The 23,118-nt window shown below is 38.2% G+C and overlaps 1 long non-coding RNA gene and 2 gene segments (V, D, J or C); all 3 read right to left on the reverse strand.

The window, feature by feature from the left end:
• Nucleotides 1-5,920: 5,920 nt before the first annotated feature.
• On the reverse strand, nt 5,921-6,694 carry LOC127363886 (immunoglobulin heavy variable 3-7-like). The segment is given in 2 exon segments: nt 5,921-6,520; nt 6,610-6,694. Coding segments are annotated over 2 exon segments (360 nt in total).
• Nucleotides 6,695-10,920: 4,226 nt separating this feature from the next.
• LOC127363901 (uncharacterized) lies at nt 10,921-11,611 on the reverse strand. Its single transcript, XR_007884950.1, has 3 exons — nt 11,336-11,611; nt 11,161-11,226; nt 10,921-11,059 (listed from the first exon to the last, which is right to left on the reverse strand). It is a non-coding gene; the product is annotated as an uncharacterized LOC127363901 (long non-coding RNA).
• A 772-nt stretch (nt 11,612-12,383) lies between these two features.
• Nucleotides 12,384-12,970, reverse strand: LOC127363878 (Ig heavy chain V region 914-like). The segment is given in 2 exon segments: nt 12,384-12,722; nt 12,812-12,970. Coding segments are annotated over 2 exon segments (366 nt in total).
• Between the last annotated feature and the right edge of the window lie 10,148 nt (nt 12,971-23,118).

The following is a 23,118-nucleotide window of genomic DNA, read 5'->3' on the forward strand; positions in this document are numbered from 1 at the left end:
TCTGCAGAGTGAAAACATGCCTGGAAATCACCTCTGCTTTACATATGATATTTTGACTTTATTACACACTCAACTGTAACATTTTGAAAATCAGACTTCAAATTTACAGAGATAGAAATTAAATAACTGTAAACTTTTCAAGTGTATTAATGATTAATGCCTAAGTGTATTGTATTGGCTACATTCTACGGTGGCCAAAAAGGGCAAAAGCGCCACAAACAGCAAAACGCTGCAAACACAGGAATGATGTAAAACCAAAAACACACAAACACATAAAACAAATGCAACAGAAAAACGCAGCAACAGAAAAATATGTTTGTGTGTTTTTGGTTTTACATCATTCCCGTGTTTGCAGCGTTTTGCCGTTTGCAGTGCTTTTGCCCGTTTGCCCTTGTCGGCCACCGTACATTTCAATATTAAAACATGTCAGTTTGTATAACTGCAACAACTATATTGATCATCATTGCTATTCTTAATGTGAACATAAATCATGGATAATGGAAAACATATTCAATAAAATCAGTATTGCAATAACAATGCTGATGTGCACGCAATGAAACAAAAGAGCAACCAGAATGTTGCTTTCTATGAGCCATGTTTACAGTGTGTTCAATGTGTTCAATTAATTACAACAGAATTTGAATATGACACCACATTCCTGATTAAATGCAATTTTCTGATGTTAAACTTAGAAAAAAACGAAATTCTTGTTCTTGGCCCCAAAAACCTTAGAGACTCACTGTCTAAAGATATAGTTACTCTAGATGGCATTAACTTGGCCTCTAGCACCACTGTCAGGAATCTTGGAGTTATCTTTGATTATTGATTATCTTTGGATTTGTCATTTAACTCCCACATAAAGCAGACCTCTAGGACTGCCTTCTTTCATTTACGTAATATTACAAAAATTAGACACATACTATCACAGACAGATGCAGAAAAACTAATCCATGCATTTGTTACTTCAAGGCTGGATTACTGCAACTCTTTATTATCAGGTTGCCCCAATAAGTCCATTAAAACGCACCAATTAATTCAGAACGCTGCAGCACGAGTACTGACAGGAACTAGAAAAAGAGATCACATCTCTCCTGTACTAGCTTCTTTGCATTGGCTCCCTGTAAAATGTAGAATAGAATTTAAAATCCTCCTCCTCACCAATAAAGCTCTTCATGGTCAGGCCCCTTCATATCTTAAAGAGCTCATAGTACCCTATTACCCCTCTAGAACACTACGTTCTCTGAATGCTGGGCTACTTGTGGTTCCTATAGTCTCTAAAAGTAGAACAGGAGCCAGAGCCTTCAGTTACCAAGCTCCTCTCCTGTGGAACCAGCTTCCCGTTGTGGTTCGGGAGGCACACACCCCCACGACATTCAAGAGTAGGCTTAAGACATTCCTCTTTGATAAAGCTTATAGTTAGGGCTGGATCAGGTGAGTCCTGAACCATCTCTTAGTTATGCTGCTATAGGCCTAGACTATCAGGGGATTTCCCATGGTGCACTGAGCTCCTCCCTTTCTCTCTCTTTCTGCACTCATTCATGTTCCATTAATGCATGTTACTAACTTCCCTTTTCCCCGGAGTTCTTGTGCTTTCTCGTCTCGCAGGTTCTTGTCGATCCTGGTGGAGCCTCCTGCCATGGTCCTGCTAGATTGCCATTGCCAATACTGTTGTTGCTGTGCACCTGTCTGTCTGTCGGTGTCTGTCTGTGTGTCTCTCTCTCTCTCTCTCTCTCTCTCTCTCTCTCTCTCTCTCTCACCCCAACTGGTCGAGACAGACGACCACCCACCTAGAGCCGAAGGATCTGTCCTAGGTTTCTGCCTTTTAACAGGCAGTTTTTCATTGCCCTTGTCACCAAGTGCTTGCTCATGGTGGTACTGTTGGGTCTCTGTAATTAATGTTTGAAAGAGTTCGGTCTAGACCTGCTCTATTTGAAAAGTGTCCTGAGATAACTTCTGTTATGAATTGGCGCTATACAAATAAAATTGAATTGAATTGAATTGAAAATTGAAAATTAAAGTATGAGCACAGCGTTTTACTGCAGCATTAGTTTATGTATTTAGTCGCTCACATATTGTATTCGCTGCAAACAGAAATACAGTGACTGCAAGGATCATGTAAATAGTATGTAAACTTCAGGCATTTGTTCTCATCTCACACAGACAGAAGGTGGAACTTCTTCTCTTTTCTTCATCTCTGACAAACACACTATAGACTATTGATTCACTATTGACTCCAGTTTGAAGAATTAACATCTCCATGAAGTTGTGTAAATGATAATGATCTATTAGTTAATTAAGTAGTCAAAGCTTTGAATTGTGTTTTGAACATTTATTTTGGAACATAGAATAGAAGAGTATCTTTATTATTTAAAACAGAACTTAATGCTAAAGTTGGTTCATTCTTAACAAATCATCTAACACAAGTCAAAGATTCACATTTACACTCAGATCAACAGAATATTTATTGTTCCCAGTCTCAACTACACATGTGAGACCACCAGAGCTGCAATAAAACTGTTTATTCTGTGAAAGTGAAATACAGAAAGAAGATTTTCGACTTGTGTGTAGTATTTCTTTCAATCATAACTGGACAATGATTTCAGTAACCAGACTGTTGTGCTGTCTGGCTGTTTTGTGAGGCAGTGATTGTTACAGTAACAGATATTAATGTGTTTAAATGGTTATTATTGTTTGTTTAATGATCCTCAGAGTATAAAAACAGTATGTTAGGATGAAGGTTAATATGACTGAAATATACATGTAGTATTTTTGTGATTGTTGTGCTGACCTTGATCATTGAGGAACTGATCATTAAAACATTTTATTTGTTCAAAGGTTATTGTTGTTAATAATTGTTGGTTTAATCGTTCAGTTTTCATGATTTTCTCAAAATCAAAAACAAAACAAAACAAAAAATAACACAGTAATTGTTTCTCATAGTCCGTCAGTCCAGTGAGGATGAGTACTATAAGTTTTTGTACAGCGTTGCTCCTTCCTGTCTCAATGTGGGTGTCGAGCACAATAATAAACAGCAGAATCTTCAGTCTTCAGACTGTTCATCTGCAGATACACCTGCTGTCTGCTGTTGTCTCTGGAGATGGTAAACCTGCCTCTAAAAGACTTAGAGTAGTAGATGTAGCTATTGTCATAGTTGATTAAAGCGATCCACTCCAGTCCTTTTCCAGCAGCCTGTCTGAGCCAAGCATTTGTGTAATGGCCACTAAACCCTGAATATGTGCAGGTCAATCTGTGAGATTCTCCAGGCCTTTTAACCACTGGTTCAGACTCAGTCAGTGTTTGACCCTCAGTACCTGCAGACAGTTAAACACATCATTAGTTACTGTAATACAGCCATATTGTCTTTGTATCAGGAGGTTTTTCAGAAAAACAATGATTGTTCTTACCTGCACAGTTAATAGACAGGATGAGAAAAACAACCAAATAATCCGGTCTGATCATTGTAAAAGCCAGTTGTCTCTGTCCAGTCTACAGTGTGTATGATTTAGTCTCTGTCCTTCACTCTGCAACACATATGTAGAGATGGAAGAGATCAGAGTTTTGCATTGACTCCTCCTCCTCAACATGATTTAGATCATTTTATATTATAATGATCATTTTTAAGGATAATAATGTCCATCAAGTTATTTGACCTGATGTTTATACCAATTGTATTTATTTATATTGTTCTGCAGCATTTACATCCATATACTGGATATATCATTAATTATAGCATTAATGTCCAAATACATTCTCAACACCTGCTGGTAAAAATATAATAATAATATAATGGGAACATTATTATCCAATATTATTGTATAGATAACAATATGTTAAATGTAACATTAAGAAACAGGAAGTCACATAACACAACATCAGCTGTTGTTTTTATAGTGTGTATGTGTTTGTTAGACTCTCCAGTTTGAGTTATCTGACTTTATATCTTCTGCTGCCACCTGTTGGTCTTTGTAAACAAATGTTCTGTGGAGTTTTTGTAAAGCCTCTCTGCTTCCTTTAACCACTGTGAGTGTTTGGCACAGTAATACACAGCAGAGTCCTCTGGCTTTAAGTTGGACAGTCTCAGATACACCATGCTGTTGCTGTCATCTCTACTGATTTCTGCATGTCCTCGCACACTGGTGGCATATGTGTTACTACTGGCATCAGACCAGCCGCTCCCTATCCATTCCAGTCCTTTTCCTGCAGGTTGTCTGATCCAGCTCATAACACAGCAGTTAAATGTGAAGCCAGATCCCCTGCAGGACAGACTGACAGTCTCTCCAGGCTTTTTCACTACTGAACTGGAAGGAATGGACTCCATACTCTGACCTGTACAACCTGATGAGATGAAAGGAGAGAGGAACGACAGAAGAAAGTGAGATAGTCATCTGGGAAGTTTTCTGGTATCACTGACTGACCATCAGTCCATGTTGTCTGATAAAAGATAAAACAGCAAGAAGCAGGAGAACTCACAGGGCAGAGAGAGAGCAACCAGCAGAAGAGTGAGTGTGTTCATCATCCTGAGGCTGGAGATGTGACCTCTGATGCTCCACACAAAGTACAAGAGCAGTCAGCAGGACAGAAGTACACTGCACAGACTGAAGATTTGCATCAGGATATCATGTGGAGGGAGGGGCTCATTTACAGCCTCTCTGTTAGAGTTTCATTTCATTATATCATTTATTATTTGTTAGTTTTTTAATGTAGCTGATTGTCCATCCACATAGGATACAATATCACATCCAAAAACAGGAACTTAAAAAGAGAACAATGAACAAATAAGGAAAATTAAATAATACCGTTGACCTGACCTGTCAGCATATAATGTGATGAAGGATGCTGGGTATTTGTCTCATTTATTGGCTGTTTGTAGGTCTGTTCAACCGCGTAGAAAGGAAGAGAAGAAAGGAACCTCAAAGGAAGAGAAGGAGTAACTGCATTGAATTGTAATCAACTTGTAATTTCAGGTTTAATATATCACTGATGTTCATGTTGGAGTCTGAATCAACGTTTTAGGATTTATTTTGCCAAAAGTGCTGATGTGAAATTAACATCTGGAACCTTTTTTTCAACCTCAGTTTGAATTATTGTTACACTGAGGCTTCTCAAAGCCTTGAATCAATATTAAACATCACCATAACATCAACATCACATTTTTTAATATATTTTTTATAGTGAAATTCTAGGGTTTGTACAAAACTCAAACAGCATTTAAACAACCTGACCACGAGCCAAAGACATAATTAAATTACAATTCTGACTTTTATTTCTTTTAAATGACCCAGAAGATTTGTTCAAATAAAATTTTACTCAAATGAGTTACATATTGGCTCCACTTTCTTTGGTTTTTAATTCAGAATTCCCTAAATCATTAAAAATTGTAAGATTAATTGATTTACTGATTGGTTTCCTTTTATTTACTTAGTGTAAGCTATTGCTGCCTGCTGCTCTGTAAGCAGCAGGCAGAATAAGAATAAAATTGGTAATTAAAAAAGTTGTGTAAATGATAATGATCTATTAGTTAATTAAGTAGTCAAAGCTTTGAATTGTGTTTTGAATATTTATTTTGAAAGATAGAAAACAAGAAAGTATCTGTATTATTTAAAACAGAACTTAATGTTAAAGTTGGTTCATTCTTAACAAATCATCTAAAACAAGTCAACATTCACATTTACACTCAGATCAACAGAATATTTATTGTTCCCAGTCTCAACTACATATGTGAGAACACCAATAAAACTGTTGTTGTTTATTCTGTGAATGTGAAAATACAGAAAGAAAAGTTTGGACTTGTGTGTAGTAATTCTTTTAATCATAACTGGACAATGATTTCAGTAACCAGACTGTTGTGCTGTCTGGCTGTTTTGTGAGGAAGTGATTGTTACAGTCACAGATTTTAATGTGTTTAAATGGTTATTGTTGTTTGTTGAATGATCGTCAGAGTATAAAAACAGTAGGTTAGGATGAGGGTTAATATGACTGAAATATACATGTAGTATTTTTGTGATTGTTGTGCTGCCCTTGATCAGTGAGGAACTGATCATTGAAACATTTTATTTATTCAAAGGTTATTGTTGTTAATAATTGTTGGTTAATAATATTTCAGTTTTCATGTATTTCTTCAAAATAACTGAAATTATTGTTTCTCTTAGTCCATCAGTCCAGTTTGGATGAGTACTGTAAGTTTTTGTACAGCGTTGCTCCTTCCTGTCTCACTGTGGGTGTCGAGCACAATAATAAACAGCAGAATCTTCAGTCTTCAGACTGTTCATCTGCAGATACAGCTGCTCTCTGCTGTTGTCTCTAGAGATGGTAAACCGGCCTTGAACTGACTGAGAGTAGTATTTGCTACTACCACCACCATCAGTGGCAACCCACTCCAGTCCTTTTCCAGGAGCCTGTCTGATCCAGGCCATCCAGTAGCTGCTAAATGACAATCCAGAGGTTGTGCAGGTCAATCTGTGAGATTCTCCAGGCCTTTTAACCACTGGTTCAGATTCTGTCAGAGTCTGACCATCAACACCTGTTAAACCAAGAAAGATATTCATGTCATATGTTACATTGGCAGCACAAATGAAAATATGTCAAATCAAGATCATTGAAGATGTTCACCTGCCCAGCAGATAGTTAACAGCAGCAGTCCTGTCCTATAGTCCATCATGTTAAACTGTGTGTCCACTGTTCTCTGTCATCCTCACTGCAGTCAGATAAGTAGAGGTGAAAGACATCTGCGTTTTGCATTGACTCCTCCTCACAGTGTGGAACTGGATTTGACTTGGATCTGAGTTACTGAGTAATTTTAATTACATTTTGAAAGAAATATTACACCTTAACAAATGTTAAATATGTTACTAAATATGGTGCTGATTTCTTCTCAAAGTGTTCATAAGTCAGATATCAGGAGAATGAAAACCTCAGTTGGAATAAAAGTTAAGAGTCAATAGAAATAAATTGTCCACTCAGACATATAAACTCTGTTACCTTGTGTAAAACAAAAGTTGCAGTAAAAACTAAGAGCTTTGTCACTGTCTGCAGTCAGATAATTAAAGGTGGAAGACAACTACGTTCTGCATTGACTCGTCCTCACAGTGAGGACAGAGTTTGGTCTTTAGTTTGTTGCACTTGAGAAACGATAATATAGGAGTTGTTACATCAGCCAAATAAATATGATTTAAAACCAGAAACTGTCTCTGAGAAACGAATAATATATGATGGCACAATTTTAAAAATGAATTAATGTAAAGTAGAGGACTGGAACATAAAACCAGAAAATTCGATTTATGCACTCTTATGTGACTATGTTTTATCTGTATTTGTAACAGTAAAATAACTTTTTTTGGTGCCTTAAAATCTAATTTTATTTAATTCTCTGTCCATCAGGGAGCAACTGTCCAACACACACTCACTTACTGGGAGCATGGCTGATGGTGGTGACTGTATAGTTCAGTCACAACCTTAAGGAAGTTCTGACAGTTTGTCTAAAGGCACAGTTTCTGAATACTGGCTGTGTGCATTTCTCTGTGGAATGAGCTTTTTGATACTTTCACAGTATTTATACAGCACCTACCTACTTTATAATCACACAAGAAATGGAATTCTCACTTTCCACAATATGGGACCTTTAATTATTGAAATATAAGAGAAAATGTTTCACTCCTGCCTTACAGAATAAAAGATGGGGATATTATTAACCAGTACATTGTGGTAGATAAGCACATTAAACCATAAAAAAGAGGAAGTGACAATCCACAGCCTCAGCTGGTGCTTTCACATTGTGTTTGTTTCTCTGTATGTGTAGGTACGATGCCACACTGGTTTTAAGATCTCCTGCTGCCCCCTTTTGGTGACTGTAAAAATTAGTTGTTTTTGTAAAGCTTATTTGCTCACTTAGATGACTGTGGCTGTCGAATCCCTGGCCATTCAAACCTGCCAAAGAAACAGATGTTAAAGGACACAAGTGAGAACGAGAGAGAAATAAACAGCAAAACATTAAATGTGTGCATTCTCTGATCAGTATTGCAGCATGAAGCAACGTACAGGGCAGACAGAGTGCTGTCAGCAGTACAGACAGTTGGTCCATCATCTTGAGACTGAATATGTGAACTCAGATGCTGCAGAAGTAAACCCTCTGAAAGCTCTGGATTTGCATTGGCAGTTTGTAAGGGAGGGGCTTATTTGTATAATAGATTTGAAATATATCAAATACATCTCCAAGATAAAAATACTTTTTGATTCTTAACTCTGCATATATGGTATATAACACTGTGAGCAGGGCCCTTAAGTACATTTAGCTTCTAATAGCCTACCTATGTACTTTTACTTAAATAAAACCCTTATAATAAAGTCTTACCTTTATTTCAGTACACAGCCTTTAGAAAACCAATTATTCTTGTAGAGCTGCTCACAGGGGAATTAATTTAGTTCAATATGACAAATCTACTGTTACAAGTTCTCTGTTTGAAATGAGGGATCAAATATGAGCATCAAAACCATGTGACATGAATTCATGATGTGTCTTAAATTAAATCAAAATTGGAAGAAATACGGTGCAATGATACTTGTTGACAGCCTGGACGACCTTCTTCAGGTCGGCAAATGAGAGAAACAGCCTGATCTTAATGATAAGTGTGTTTCTCTCTTCACTGTAACAGTGAACTGTGTTGAAATCATTAGTGGTCTGAGGGCTCCTCCTCTGGTGGCTTCATGTTACAAGTGTTCAGGCACTGAGGGGTTTTTGTTCAGGTCTACTGATGGTTTGTGTTATTGTGTCTCTCTGGCACAGTAATACACAGCAGAGTCTTCAGGCTGCACATTCTGTCCGTTTAGAGTCACTGTGTTACTGGAAGTTTTACTAAGTCGACACTGAACTTATTCTTCATTGAATCTTTGTAGAATGAATCTCCAGTATATTTCATTCCAATCCACTCCAGTCCTTTCCCTGCAGGCTGTCTGATCCAATGTGTGCGATAGCTGCCCAGAGAATAAGAGACCTGACAGGTGATGATCAGACGTTGACCTGGCTGCACAGTCACAGAGGCTGGCTGTGTCAACTGTTCACACTTCACACCTGTGGAGGAAAACATGTTGAATATTGAATCAGTGTGATAACAGTGAACAGTCAGTGTGCTGTGATCATACTGTCAGTGTCTCTGCCTCAGTGAGACTCACAGGATCCAGCAGCCAGCAGCAACAGAGCTACAGAGAACATGGTTGGTATTGAAGGTGATCTGATGGGAGCTTCTCTTCTTCTGCTGCAACTGACAGCATGATATCAAGTCTTTATAGCAGACAGTGAGGAAGTTCACTTTGCATAGAGAAGGACACTGACAGGCTATAAAACAAGGATCAACTGTCACAACGATTTTGTACAGCTGCTCAACCAACTCCAGTCACTGTGAGTCTCGAGCACAATAATACACATCAGAATCTTCAGTCTTCAGACTGTTCATCTGCAGATACATCTGCTGTCTGTTGTTGTCTCTGGAGATGTTAAACCAGCCTTGAACTGACTGAGTGTAGTATTTGGTGCTACCACTACCACTATCAATCCAAGCAATCCACTCCAGTCCTTTTCCAGGAGCCTGTCTGACCCAGGCCATATAGTAGTCACTGAATGTGAATCCAGAGGCTGTACAGGTCAATCTGTGAGATTCTCCAGGCCTTTTAACCACTGGTTCAGATTCTGTCAGAGTCTGACCATCAACACCTGTCAAACCAAGAAAGATATTCATGTTATGTGTTACATTGGTAGTAAAAATGAAAATATGTCAAATCAACATCAGTGAAGATGTTCACCTGCCCAGCAGATAGTTAACAGCAGCAGTCCTGTCCTATAGTCCATCATGTTAAACTGTGTGTCCACTGTTCTCTGTCATCCTCTCTGTAGTCAGATAAGTAGAGGTGGAAGACATCTGAGTTTTGCATTGACTCCTCCTCACAGGGAGGAGAGAATGAGATTGTTCTTGGCTTTCAGTATTTTGGTGAAACTGGAATCAATTTTTAGAAGTCAGTTTAATTGAATTTGCATGAAATGTTACTGTCATTACGTCATACTGTTGACCTTATTTTAGCTTTCGCTCTTGCACAAATATCCAGTTGCCCCATACAGAGATAAAAGAATCAAAAATCAAAGCTCAACCCTGGTCTAACTTCATAACTCATACGTTTAGGCATTGACTCCTCCTCACAGTGTGGAGAGAACCAGACTGGTCATTGCTTGTTGTTTAGTCAGAGCTGTGACTTGAGCCAAATTAATTTTAATCATGCATCTGAATTTAAAATTGGTGTAAAAGTCTGTACTCTATTTGAAATTAGAATTTTGGTCAAATAATATTCTGCTTAAGAATTATTCACAGGAAAAAGAAAACACAAAACACAACTGAAAAATCAAACTCTTACATGTTGTTTGCCTTTTCTTAAATGAAGCCTTTGTTGGACAAAAGTATCTGTTAAGTAAGTACATATCACATGTTACAAAAGTGAAACAAGGATCATAATAACACCAGGATTTAAATGTTTAAGTAGAAACAAAATCATCCCTAAATTTTGGATAATTAATGAATAATAAAATTGTGCAGTTTTACAATTTAACATTAAAAAGAAGTTGGCTGAAGACTCAGATTCAGGTAATAATACATTTACTTAACGGCTAACAGTTACCTGTTAAATATAATCATTAAACTGAAAGAAGATTTTTTCATCTTCACTGTAACAGTGAACTGGTGTTCATTATCAACAATCATTAGTGGTCTGAGGGCTCCTCCTCTGGTGGCTTCATGTTACAAGTGTTCAGGCACTGAGGGGTTTTTGTTCAGGTCTACTGATGGTTTGTGTCAGGGCCGGCCTAAGCAAAATTTGATTTTGGGGCCCTCTATTACTGCCATGTGTCTTTTTGGGAATGTGAATGTGTCCTTTTTAGGCAGTGGCCCTCTTAATACCTGTTCAGTCCTTTCTGAGTCTGACAGGAAAGACTCAGCTGGGTCAACTGGCGGAGCTGCTGAACCCTGCTCCAAACTGGATGCTGAAGAAGACACATCAATCTTGATGACCAAAGATGAAGGACCTATAGGGAAATTAAAATAATATTTTTGGACAAAATTATTCATCTCAGAATATTCTGCAGTACACTGAGCAATTATAAAGGCTGTTTTGTTGTTAACTTACCAGGTACAGCTGAGGTTGCAGAGAGGACAGTGGGCACAGTGGATGGAGCAGAGGATAGAGATGGACCTGAGATGAAAAACATGTCCCTTGTCATATGATTATATCTTATATTAGTATATCTTAATGAGATCATTTGACTAGAAATTAAATATATATGGTGACAGTGTTTGATCACCTGATTCATCAGCCTTGGCTGCTACTGAGGAGGTGGATTGCCCCTGGGCTGAGTCAGTGCCTCCTCCTAAATACTTTAACAGTGCTCCTGGGGAAGTTTCATATAACGTATGAGCATAATAGGGAGTTGATGTAAAAGGAATATGTTTATTTACTCACATAAATTACTGTGCTCTGCAGCAAACAATTGCAAACAACATACCTCAAACTATAAGTTAACTAAATTAATTCATTAATGTAAAACCATATTGCTAGCAAACGTCACCGCGTTTGTAATTAACGTTAGTTATTAAACATTTGCTGTCAAACATTGTTATCAAAAACTTTGTTTTGATGCCAAAAAGCGACCCAGAATAATATATATACACTGAGAATCAACTTATTCAAAGTGTTACACAAACACAACAACGTTAGCTTAATTAGAAAGCTATCTAACCGACCCATAAGAGAGAAGTAGTAAGACGTTTTGAACTAATGTTAGCTAGAAATTTTGCTAATAGACATACAGAAAAACTTCTCAAGAGGAAATAAACTAGTTAGGAACTTAAACTTGTGTGATGATGTGCAAAAAAAGCAAATGGAGCGAAGTCTGAGAGCTAGTTCAGGCAGTCAACTTGAGCTGTCTCACTCTCCATAATCACTAACAAAGCGCACCCTTCCAATCTGGCAGTCTATTTAAGCTGCAAAATGTCCCAGCTCTCCCTCTGCTTTAAGGTAGGTAGGTAGGGAGTGAAGAAGTCGGAGCCTTGATGCCAAAATCTAACGGGAGCGTACCTATGTTCCCCGGGTTCTATGTTCCCCGCTTTGTATGGGACCGGGGAACCCTAACCCTAACCCTAACCTTAGCGGGGGAACATAGGGATGACCCCAATCTTACGATGCTATACTGCTGTAATGACCATTTCAAAGATGAGTCGTCTGACAAGGGTTAGGGACAAGAGTAAACAGAGTGAAAAAGTTTTTAAAAAGTAATTTATTCTCTCAATTCAAGGTATTAAAATCATTTTAGTGAAATAATTGTGGTAAAGATGAGTACTGTAGGATTTTGTACAGCTGCTCAACCAACTCCAGTCACTGTGGGTGTCGAGCACAATAATAAACAGCAGAATCTTCAGTCTTCAGACTGTTCATCTGCAGATACACCTGCTGTCTGCTGTTGTCTCTGGAGATGGTAAACCGGCCTTGAACTGACTGAGAGTAGTGTTTGGTGCTACCACTAGGTTTGCTGAGAAGAGAAACCCACTCCAGTCCTTTTCCAGGAGCCTGTCTGACCCAGGCCATCTCGTAGTCACTAAATGTGAATCCAGAGGCTGTACAGGTCAATCTGTGAGATTCTCCAGGCCTTTTAACCACTGGTTCAGATTCTGTCAGAGTCTGACCATCAACACCTGTCAAGAGGATAAAAAAAACATCAACTAAAAGAAACTGATGATAAAAATAAAAGTAACATAAAATTAAGGTCAGATAAAATCTTCACCTGCCCAGCAGATAGTTAACAGCAGCAGTCCTGTCCTATAGTCCATCATGTTAAACTGTGTGTCCACTGTTCTCTGTCATCCTCTCTGCAGTCAGATAAGTAGAGGTGGAAGACATCTGAGTTTTGCATTGACTCCTCCTCACAGTGTGGAACTGGATTTGACTTGGATCTCAGTTACTGTTTTGTGAAACAATCAATCGATTAATAACATTTTGACAGAAATATAACACTGTAACAGATTAAAACCCCATTCGGAATAAAAGTTAAGAAAACTACTGAGAACTGTTTTCAGTCAATAGAAATAAATTGCCCACTAAGACATATAAACTCTGTTATCTTGAGTAAAACAAAAGTTGCAGTAAAAACTAAAAGCTTTGTCACTGTCTGCAGTCAGATTATTAAAGGTTGAAAAAAACTACGTTCTGCATTGACTCGTCCTCACAGTGAGGACAGAGTTTGGTCTTTAGTTTGTTGCACTTGAGAAACGATAATAGAGGAGTTGTGACATCAGCCAAATAAATATGATTCAGGCAAATCTGAATGTAATACTTGTTTAATTTGGTGGTCTTCAAAAGTTGAATGTCTTTTTGTTTTTTTAATCATTTTTCAATAACACAAACAAAAACCAGAAACTGTCTCTGAGAAACGAATAATATATGATGGCACAATTAAAAAATGTTATTAATGTTAAGTAGAGGATTAGAACATAAAACAAGAAAATTCCATTTATGATCTGTGATGTGACTCTATGTGTTATCTGTATTTAGTGCTTTAAATGCTCATTTTATCTAATTCTCTGTCCATCAGGCAGTAACTGTCCAACACATACTCACTCACTGGGAGCATGGCTGATGGTGGCGACTGTATAGTTCAATCACAACCTTATGGAAGTTCTGACAGTTGGTTTAAAGGCACAGTTTCTGAATACTGGCTGTGTGCATTTCTCTGTGGAATGAGCTTTTTGATACTTTCACAGTTTTTATACAGCACCTACCTGCTTTATAATCACACAAGAAATGGAAATCTTACTTTCCACAATATGGGACCTTTAATTATTGAAATATAAGAGAAATTGTTTCACTCCTGCCTTATAGATTAAAAGATGGGAATATTATTAACCAGTGCATTGTGGTAGATAAGTACATAAAACCATAAGAAAGAGGAAGTGACAAACCACAGCCTCAGCTGGTGCTTTCACATTGTTTGTTTCTCTGTATGTGTAGGTACGATGCCACACTGGTTTGAAGATCTCCTGCGGCCCCCTTTTGGTGACTGTAAAAGCGAGTTGTTTGAGGTTTTTGGAAAGCTTATTTGCTCACTTAGATGATTGTGGCTCCTGAACAGTAGTACACAGCAGAGTCCTCTGACTTTAGGTTGGACAGTCTCAGATACACCGTGCTGTTGCTATTATCTCTGGTGATTTCTATTCGTTCTTGCACACTGCTGGCATACATTGTTTTACTTGCATCATAGTAAATGAGCCCCATCCATTCCAGTGCTTTCCCTGCAGGCTCTCTGATCCAGTGCATTCCAGACTGACTGAAATCAAATCCAGTTCCCCTGCAGGAAAGACTGAGGGCTTCTTGAGGCTTCTTCAACACTGAAGTGGAGGGAATGGACTCGAGAGCCTGGCCAGTCAAACCTACCAAAGAATGAGAATGAGAGAGAAATAAACAGCAGAACATTAAATGTGTGCATTCTCTGATCAGTATTACAGCATGAAGCAACATACAGGGCAGACAGAGTGCTGTCAGCAGTACAGACAGTTTGTCCATCATCTTGAGACTGAAGATGTGAACTCAGATGCTGCAGAAGTAAACCCTCTGAAAGCTCTGGATTTGCATTGGCAGTTTGTAAGGGAGGGGCTTATTTGTATAATAGATTTGATATATATCAAATACATCTCCAAGATAAAAATACTTTTTGATTCTTAACTCTGCATATATGGTATATAACACTGTGAGCAGGGCCCTTAAGTACATTTAGCTTCTAATAGCCTACCTATGTACTTTTACTTAAATAAAACCCTTATTATAAAGTCTTACCTTTATTTCAGTACACAGCCTTTAGAAAACCAATTATTCTTGTAGAGCTGCTCACAGGGGAATTAATTTAGTCCATTATGACAAATCTACTGTTACAAGTTCTCTGTTTGCAATGAGGGATCAAATATGAGCATCAAAACCATGTGACATGAATTCATGATGTGTCTTAAATGAAATCAAAATTGGAAGAAACCTTCTTCAGGTCAGCAAATGAGAGAAACAGCCTGATCTTAATAATAAGTGTGTTTCTCTCTTCACTGTAACACTGCACTGGTGTTGAAATCATTAGTGGTCTGAGGGCTCCTCCTCTGGTGGCTTCATGTTACAAGTGTTCAGGCACTGAGGGGTTTTTGTTCAGGTCTACTGATGGTTTGCGTTATTGTGTCTCTCTGGCACAGTAATACACAGCAGAGTCTTCAGGCTGCACATTCTGTCCGTTTAGAGTCACGGTGTTACTGGAAGAGTCTAAGTCAATACTGAACTTGTTCTTCAGTGGATCTTTGTAATATGAAGCTGAAGATTGTTTCATTCCAATCCACTCCAGTCCTTTCCTTGCAGGCTGTCTGATCCAAGCTGTGTAGTAGTCGCTAACAGAATAAGAGACCTGACAGGTGATGGTCAGACGTTGACCTGGCTGCACAGTCACAGAGGCTGGCTGTGTCAACTGTTCACACTTTACACCTGTTAAAAAATGAAATCTTTTGTAACTGGAGCTGGACTGGATATATGAAACTGGGGAATTAATGTTTAAGAGTCAACCCTCCAAGTCAGCTGTTTTGTTTGGCTAGCATGTTATAATATAGATAAAATCAGTATTTTGTTGTTTTCAGTAAAAACACAACCATATTAATCTTAACAAGGTAAAGTATAAATTATCTTGTTATGAAGGCTCTGTTTCTCACACTTTGAGCATAATGGGCAGCACATGAGAACATTTACAAAAAACAAATAGTCCACAGTTTTATTGTGATCACCAGCATCTGCTATATTTCTGAATTATATTGCATTTTTAAAAATATGTTTTGGATTGTGGACATTTTACCATTGTAACTATGTTCTGTCAAGCTTTCTGTCTGATGAAATGTTTTCAGCTTGTTCCTCTTTTCAAACTAAATTCATTTAATTTATGGTTTCTACTTCTGAATATGACATTGGCAATTTAATAGGATTTAACACATGAAGGAACTCCGTCTATTACTGTTTGTTTGTTTACAGCATAGAAATATAATGTGGATGTATGAAAGTTCTTTTGTAGGTGGTGAAAAACAGATATCATTGAGATCACACTGCTGTTTGTTGTCTGGAGGTTTTTGTGCAGCTGCTCCACTGTCTTCAGTCACTGTGTCTCTTCGAGCACAGAAGTAAACAGCAGAATCTTCTGCTGTCAGGCTGTTGACCTCGAGGTACTGAGTGCTGCTGGACACATCTTCAGTCATGATGAAACGACTTTGAAAGGAGCTGGAATAGGTAGCAGAGTTCGTGCCTGTGCTCATCCACCCAATCCACTCCAGAGCTTTCCCTGGCCTCTGTCTTATCCAGTGAATATTGTAGCTTGTCATGCTATAACCAGATATGATACATGACATCTTCACTTTCTCTCCAGGTCTTTTCACCTCAGAGGGAGTCTGGTCCAGTTTGATCTCACTCCAAACTCCTGTAAGAAAAGAAATGGTGATCATCATCCAACTCATTTTGCAGGTTAGATATTAACAAAAGAGTTTGTTTCGTGTGTTTAGCAGATTTACTTTCTTACCATGAATAGTGACGATAAAGAATAAACCCCAGTAAATCATATTTTCTACGCTGATAGTGATATGATTTTTTCTAAGATTTATAAAATGTCCCAGTTGTTCTGTCATAAATGATATGAGAGCTGTTAATGGTGTGAATATAAGGAAGGAAGCATTTGCATAGACCTCCATCTGCAGGTCTAAAAAGAGAACATGGAAAGTAGATGTACATGTAGTGTTACATTTGTATGTTTTGCCTCTGCTCTGTCCTGTGTCCTGTTCCAGGTAACGCCCCACCCTCCGACTGGTCAGGCACACCTGCAGTAGTTTAGCAACTAGACCGATTGCCTTAAAGCTGCTGCGATGGAAGAAGACGGGGCCAGTGGGCCAAACCACCAGATAGGGCTGTGTGGCGCTTGTCGCGTGTTACCATTACTCTCCCAGTGGAGGGAGAGTGTTATTCATTTATTTATTGGATCAGTGATTTGTTTAGTTTAAATGGTTTTTCACTTCCTTTCTTTTTAGTAAGTTGTTTTGTGTTAACATTTGACCTCATTTACGTTTAAATAAATAGTTGAATAGTAAAAATCTTTCTGTTTCCTTCCCTTCTTTAAACACCCGGTTAATTATTAAATGTTGCGCCTCTCTTACAGGAAAATGTATATTATGTTATTATATATTATAATGTAAATACCAAATACCTGTCAACATTTGCATTGTAAAATACAGTAGTTGGATGCTACAGGGACAGACATTTTTCATTAATTATAGTCTTAGAATGCAATTAACATTTTATATATCTTTTTGGCCAAATTGTATATTATCGACATACTAACGGCATTTGTTCATGAAAGGACACATACAGTTGATGTTGCTGCATAATCCTGTATGATACAATAAATAATGCAAGACCTCATACAGTTGTGCTCATAAGTTTACATACCCTGGCAGAATTTCTGATTTTTGGCCATTTTTCAGAGAATATGAATGATAACACAAAAACTTTTCTTTCACTCATGGTTAGTGGTTGGGTGAAGCCATTTATTATCAAACAACTGTGTTTACTCTTTTTAAATCATAATGACAACAGAAACTACCCAAATGACCCTGATCAAAAGTTTACATACCCCAGTTCTTAATACCGTTTATTGCCCCCTTTAACATCAATGACAGCTCGAAGTCTTTTGTGGATGAGGTGCTTTATTTTCTCAGATGGTAAAGCTGCCCATTCTTCTTGGCAAAAAGCCTCCAGTTACTGTAAATTCTTGGGCTGTCTTGCATGAACTGTTTGAGATCTTCCCAGAGTGGCTCAATGATATTGAGGTCAGGAGACTGAGATGGCCACTCCAGAACCTTCACTTTTATGACAGGTCGACTTGGCCTTGTGTTTTGGATCGTTGTCATGTTGAAACGTCCAAGTACATCCCATGCGCAGCTTCTGGGCTGATGAGCGCAGGTTTTCCTCCAGTATTTTCTGATAACATGCTGCATTCATCTTGCCATCAGTTTTGACCAAGTTTCCTGTGCCTTTGTAGCTCACACATCCCCAAAACATCAGCGATCCACCTTTGTGTTTCACAGTAGGAATGGTGTACCTTTCATCATAGGCCTTGTTGACACCTCTCCAAATGTAACATTTATGGTTGTGGCCAAAAAGTTCCATTTTGGTCTCCAGAACTTTTGTGGCTTGTCTCTGTGCTGTTTGGTGTATTGTAAGCAGGATGCTTTGTGGCATTTGCGTAGTAATGGCTGTCTCCTGGCGACTCGACCATGTAGCCCATTTTTCTTCAAGTGCCTCCTTATTGTGCATCTTGAAACAGCCACACTACTTTTTTCAGAGAGTCCTGTATTTCAGCTGAAATTATCTGTCGGTTTTTCTTTGCATCCCAAACAATTGTCCTGGCAGTTGTGGCTGATATTGTTGTTGGTCTACCTGACCGTGGTTTGGTTTCAACAGAATCCCTCATTTTCCACTTCTTAATTAGAGTTTGAACACTGCTGATTGGCATTCTCAATTCCTTGGATATCTTTTTATATCCCTTTCCTGTTTTATACAGTTCAATTACTTTTTCCCGCAGATCCTTTGACAATTCTTTTGCTTTCCCCAAGACTCAGAATCCAGGAAATGTCAGTGCAGCACTGGATGAAAGATGCAAGGGTCTGTCAGGAGCTCAGAAACTCACTGACCTTTTATACACAAACACTGATTACAAGCAAACAGATCACAGGTGAGGATGGTTACCTTTAGTAGCCATTCAAACCCGTTTGTGTCAACTTGTGTGCATGTTATCAAGGCTAAAATCTCCAGGGTATGTAAACTTTTATTTCTGTTTCTGTTGTCATTATGATTTAAAAAGAGTAAACACAGTTGTTTGACAATAAATGGCTTCACCCAACCACTAACCATGAGTGAAAGAAAAGTTTTTCTCCTATCATTCATATTCTCTGAAAAATGGCCAAAAAAATCATAAATTCTGCCAGGGTATGTAAACTTATGAGCACAACTGTATGCTTGTATTGAGGGAAAATTGTCTGTCCCTTAGCCCCCTTTATAGTGTGGGATACTTTAAGTTAAGACCCATGGCACAAATGAACTCAAACAGAACTCAATAAAGATTTCCATCTATTAAAACTGCAGTGGGTGATTTTGATTGGGGTCTGCACAGTATTTAAAAAAAAAAACACAACTTAAAAAAACAGACATAAAACATTGATATAAAGTCATTAGGAACACATTGCTTCAGAAAGTCATGGCTGTAATCAGCAGAATGATGAAATAAATTTAAAAAACTCAACAACTTCTCCCTCAGAGAGTAACTGGCCACAAATACTGATTTATACTTTAACAATGAGTGTGTGTAGTTGAGTCACATAGTTGCTGGGTATTTGTGCAGGTCTGTTGGTGGTTTGTATCACTGTAGGCCGACGTACACAGTAATACACAGCTGTGTCCTCAGGCTGCACATTCTGTCCTGTTAGAGTCTCAGAAGTGTCTCTGCTGTAACTGAACTTGTTTTTCAGAGCATAATTTTCACGAAGGGTACCTCCACCTCACTGATGGGAAATCCAATCCATTGATTTTCCTTCACACTGTCTGATCCAACCTGTTGCATAGCTGTTATCAGTCAAAGAATAACCAGAGACCTGACAGGTGATGGTGAAGGACTGTCCAGGCTGCACAACCATTGAGTCTGACTGGATGAGATCAATACTGTTCACACCTGTGGAAACAGAAATCAACATTATCTCCATCATTCATCTGACTATTCAGTGTTTCTAATGTGTTTATTAGTGTGAATCCACTGAAAGCTCCTCACAGGATCCAGCTGCCAGCAGCAGTATCAGAGCTACAGAGAACATGTTGATGTTGAAGCTGAACTGTTGTGAGCTCTTCTGTCCTCTCACTGACACACACACACACTTCACTTCCTTATGAGCAACACACAATGAGGCTCATTTACATCCTGATGACAGTAAATCAGCTGACTAATGTGTATTTAAATATTTTAAAATTAGGATGAAATGTTCAGGCATTTGTCCTCATCTCACACAGACAGAAGGTGGAACTTCTTCTCTTTTCTTCATCTCTGACAAACACACTATAGACTATTGATTCACTATTGACTCCAGTTTGAAGAATTAACATCTCCATGAAGTTGTGTAAAGACTCCTGACTCACTTCGTCTTGCAGCTTTGATTTTGATGATGATCTTTTTTGTATTTTACAAAGGCTATTGTCAGAAGACGAGTATTTAAAGCTCAGTTGTTGTAAACACACAGTCAGCTGACAGCTCAGATGATTCCCTCAAGCATCCAATTGGCAAATATAATTCAGGGCTCCTAATTGAAGCTGCTTTAGCCTGCATATCTTTGCTGCTTTCTCTGCAAGCTGTTTTGCAACCCACCTCCACCCCAGCTCCTTCTCTTATGTTGTATCTAAATAATCAATGTCATTTTCTGATTGCATTGATGCTTGCTCTGTTCTGTACCCTGGGGGGTCTCTGCTGCCACTCTCCTTGTCTTAAACTTTTCCATGTATGCACATGGAAGGGCAGGGAGGTCCCAGAACAGAGCCATACCACCAAATGTAACATTCTGCTTTGGAAATAGAAGTTCTTTTGACAAAAGTGGTCCTGACTGAACTGTTGACTTCGCAACCACCAAGAACGTTGCTTTCGATAAGCCATGTTTACAGTCTGTTTACATGTTTTCAGTTGATTCAAACTTTATATGTGATGTGAGCGGTTTTCCTGAGAACATCAGTAAACCTCCTTTATCACGTTCATGATTAACTTGAGCACAACTTTTTTTGTAATTGCAGTATTTCTTTATTCATTAACTTATTCACTTACTGTAATTACTTACTGTATTTACTGCAAACAGAAATAAATTGACAGCAGCCAGGATCATGCAAATTGTATGAAAACTGCAATGTGATGCTGGTTTGCATTAAAGACTTTTAATGGTTTCAGTGTTTGCAGATATTTGAAGACATACAGAGAAAATTGGAGCCCTGAGGGGAAAACAGCTGCTCAGGAACTGAAACCTGTGTGACAAAATACACAATAATAATAGTCTTTAGATTAGATGAAAACTACTGTAGTTCATTTTTGCCATTATTACAACATTTTACCTTTATCTGTGTGTGACTGTGTCAGAAATAAGTCAAATCAAATAGCATGCAGTGTGGTTTATTTGGATTTTTTGTTCTTGGTTTGTTATAATATTATTATTTCCAAATAAAATAAAAATGTAACAAAAACTAAACAATTTGTAACATATGACAGGCACAAGTTTATTTGTGATTATTGTTATGGCCACCTCCCTGGGTATGTGTATCTGTGTTGTGCAGCTGTGTCCCCTTGCCGAGGATTGGCTGGCGCGAGACCTGCCTACTTCCTGGTTCCAGCCGGTGATCTGACTGGTGCGGCGTCTGGTAATCCCTCCAATCATCTACCGCCTTCCTCTATTCAAATAGCTGCCTACCTGTTGAACGGACAGTTGTGATTTTGCCCTTGATCAACTCGGCTGTGTGTACTGTGCTCTACTGTTGTAAATGTGTTAACTTCTGTAGGAGCCTTAGTTTACAAGTATAAGATCCTAGTGTCTCTTGTGTTGCCTTAATCTGTGAACTGTGGAAAAGGAAACTGGGCAAGGATCTAGGTGGGGGTAACTGACACACACCGGACACCTGTAGATTGATTTTATGTTAGACACACTAGGTTTTAGAGGGTGCTGCTTATTTTGTATTTTGATTATTGATGACCGGTCAGAGTTTTGTTTAATTTGATTTTGAAGTAGTCAGTGGCTATCTCTCATTTTGCAGAGACCTCTTTGAGTTATATTTGTTTCTTTGAGTTAAGCAGCATCCAATAGCCCTTTTCCCGTTTTTCTTGTGAACCATGCAAATAAATAACTTGCAATTTTACCAAAAACATTCTGGTTCATGTTGCTTCCCTTTTCCCCACGAGCCGGGTCGTAACATTATGGAGATATGTAGCTACCTTTCATCCCTAAATAACTACAGTGTATTTCTTGTTTTATTGTATCAAACTGTCAATTGGTCATGAATTGTGGATTTAAATCCAGTCATAAGTCAGTAAATGTAGCATTGTGTGGTGTGTTTTATAATGTTTTAACCTGAGGACATTAATCAGGTGAGACAGTGCAGGGTCTCCTTTTAGAAACAGAAGAGAGAGAAACTTGACACTGACTGTCGTCCAGTGGTTTTATACCAGAAACTCAACATTATTTTTCACTCTCATATTATCTTATATTATGGAGTTTATATCCACATGTCTTAATTTATATAAATGTTTAGTATTTGCAATAATTTAATTGCTGCAACCAGATTGTGCTGTTTTGGCCCTTTTATCAACAAGTGACTTTTATTGTGTTTTTTATGTTTTTAATATTTCGTAATAAAATATGAGGAACAGTTTTCTGGACTTTAATTCAGGGACAATTATTAATTTATTCACTAAAATACATCTAAAAATAAAATGTAATGTAGCATATAAAACAATGTATTAAAAAATTAAATCATGTCAAATTCAAAATAAAATGAATGTATAATACATATACTATAAATACTTAATGCACAGACTCTACCAGCCTGACAGATGAGTACTGTAGGATTTTGTACAGCTGCTCAACCAACTCCAGTCACTGTGAGTCTCGAGCACAATAATAAACAGCAGAATCTTCAGTCTTCAGACTGTTCATCTGCAGATACAGCTGCTGTCTGCTGTTGTCTCTGGAGATGGTAAACCGGCCTTGAACTGACTGAGAGTAGTAGATGCTACCACTGCCACTGCTGATATAAGCAATCCACTCCAGTCCTTTTCCAGGAGCCTGTCTGACCCAGTGCATCCAGTAGCTGCTGAATGTGAATCCAGAGGCTGTACAGGTCAATCTGTGAGATTCTCCAGGCCTTTTAACCACTGGTTCAGATTCTGTCAGAGTCTGACCATCAACACCTGTCAAACCAAGAAAGATGCATGTTATTTGTTACATTGTTAGTAAAAATGAA

This window comes from Dicentrarchus labrax, unplaced genomic scaffold, assembly GCF_905237075.1.
Source record: "Dicentrarchus labrax unplaced genomic scaffold, dlabrax2021, whole genome shotgun sequence".
Classification (NCBI taxonomy): Eukaryota; Metazoa; Chordata; class Actinopteri; family Moronidae; genus Dicentrarchus; species Dicentrarchus labrax.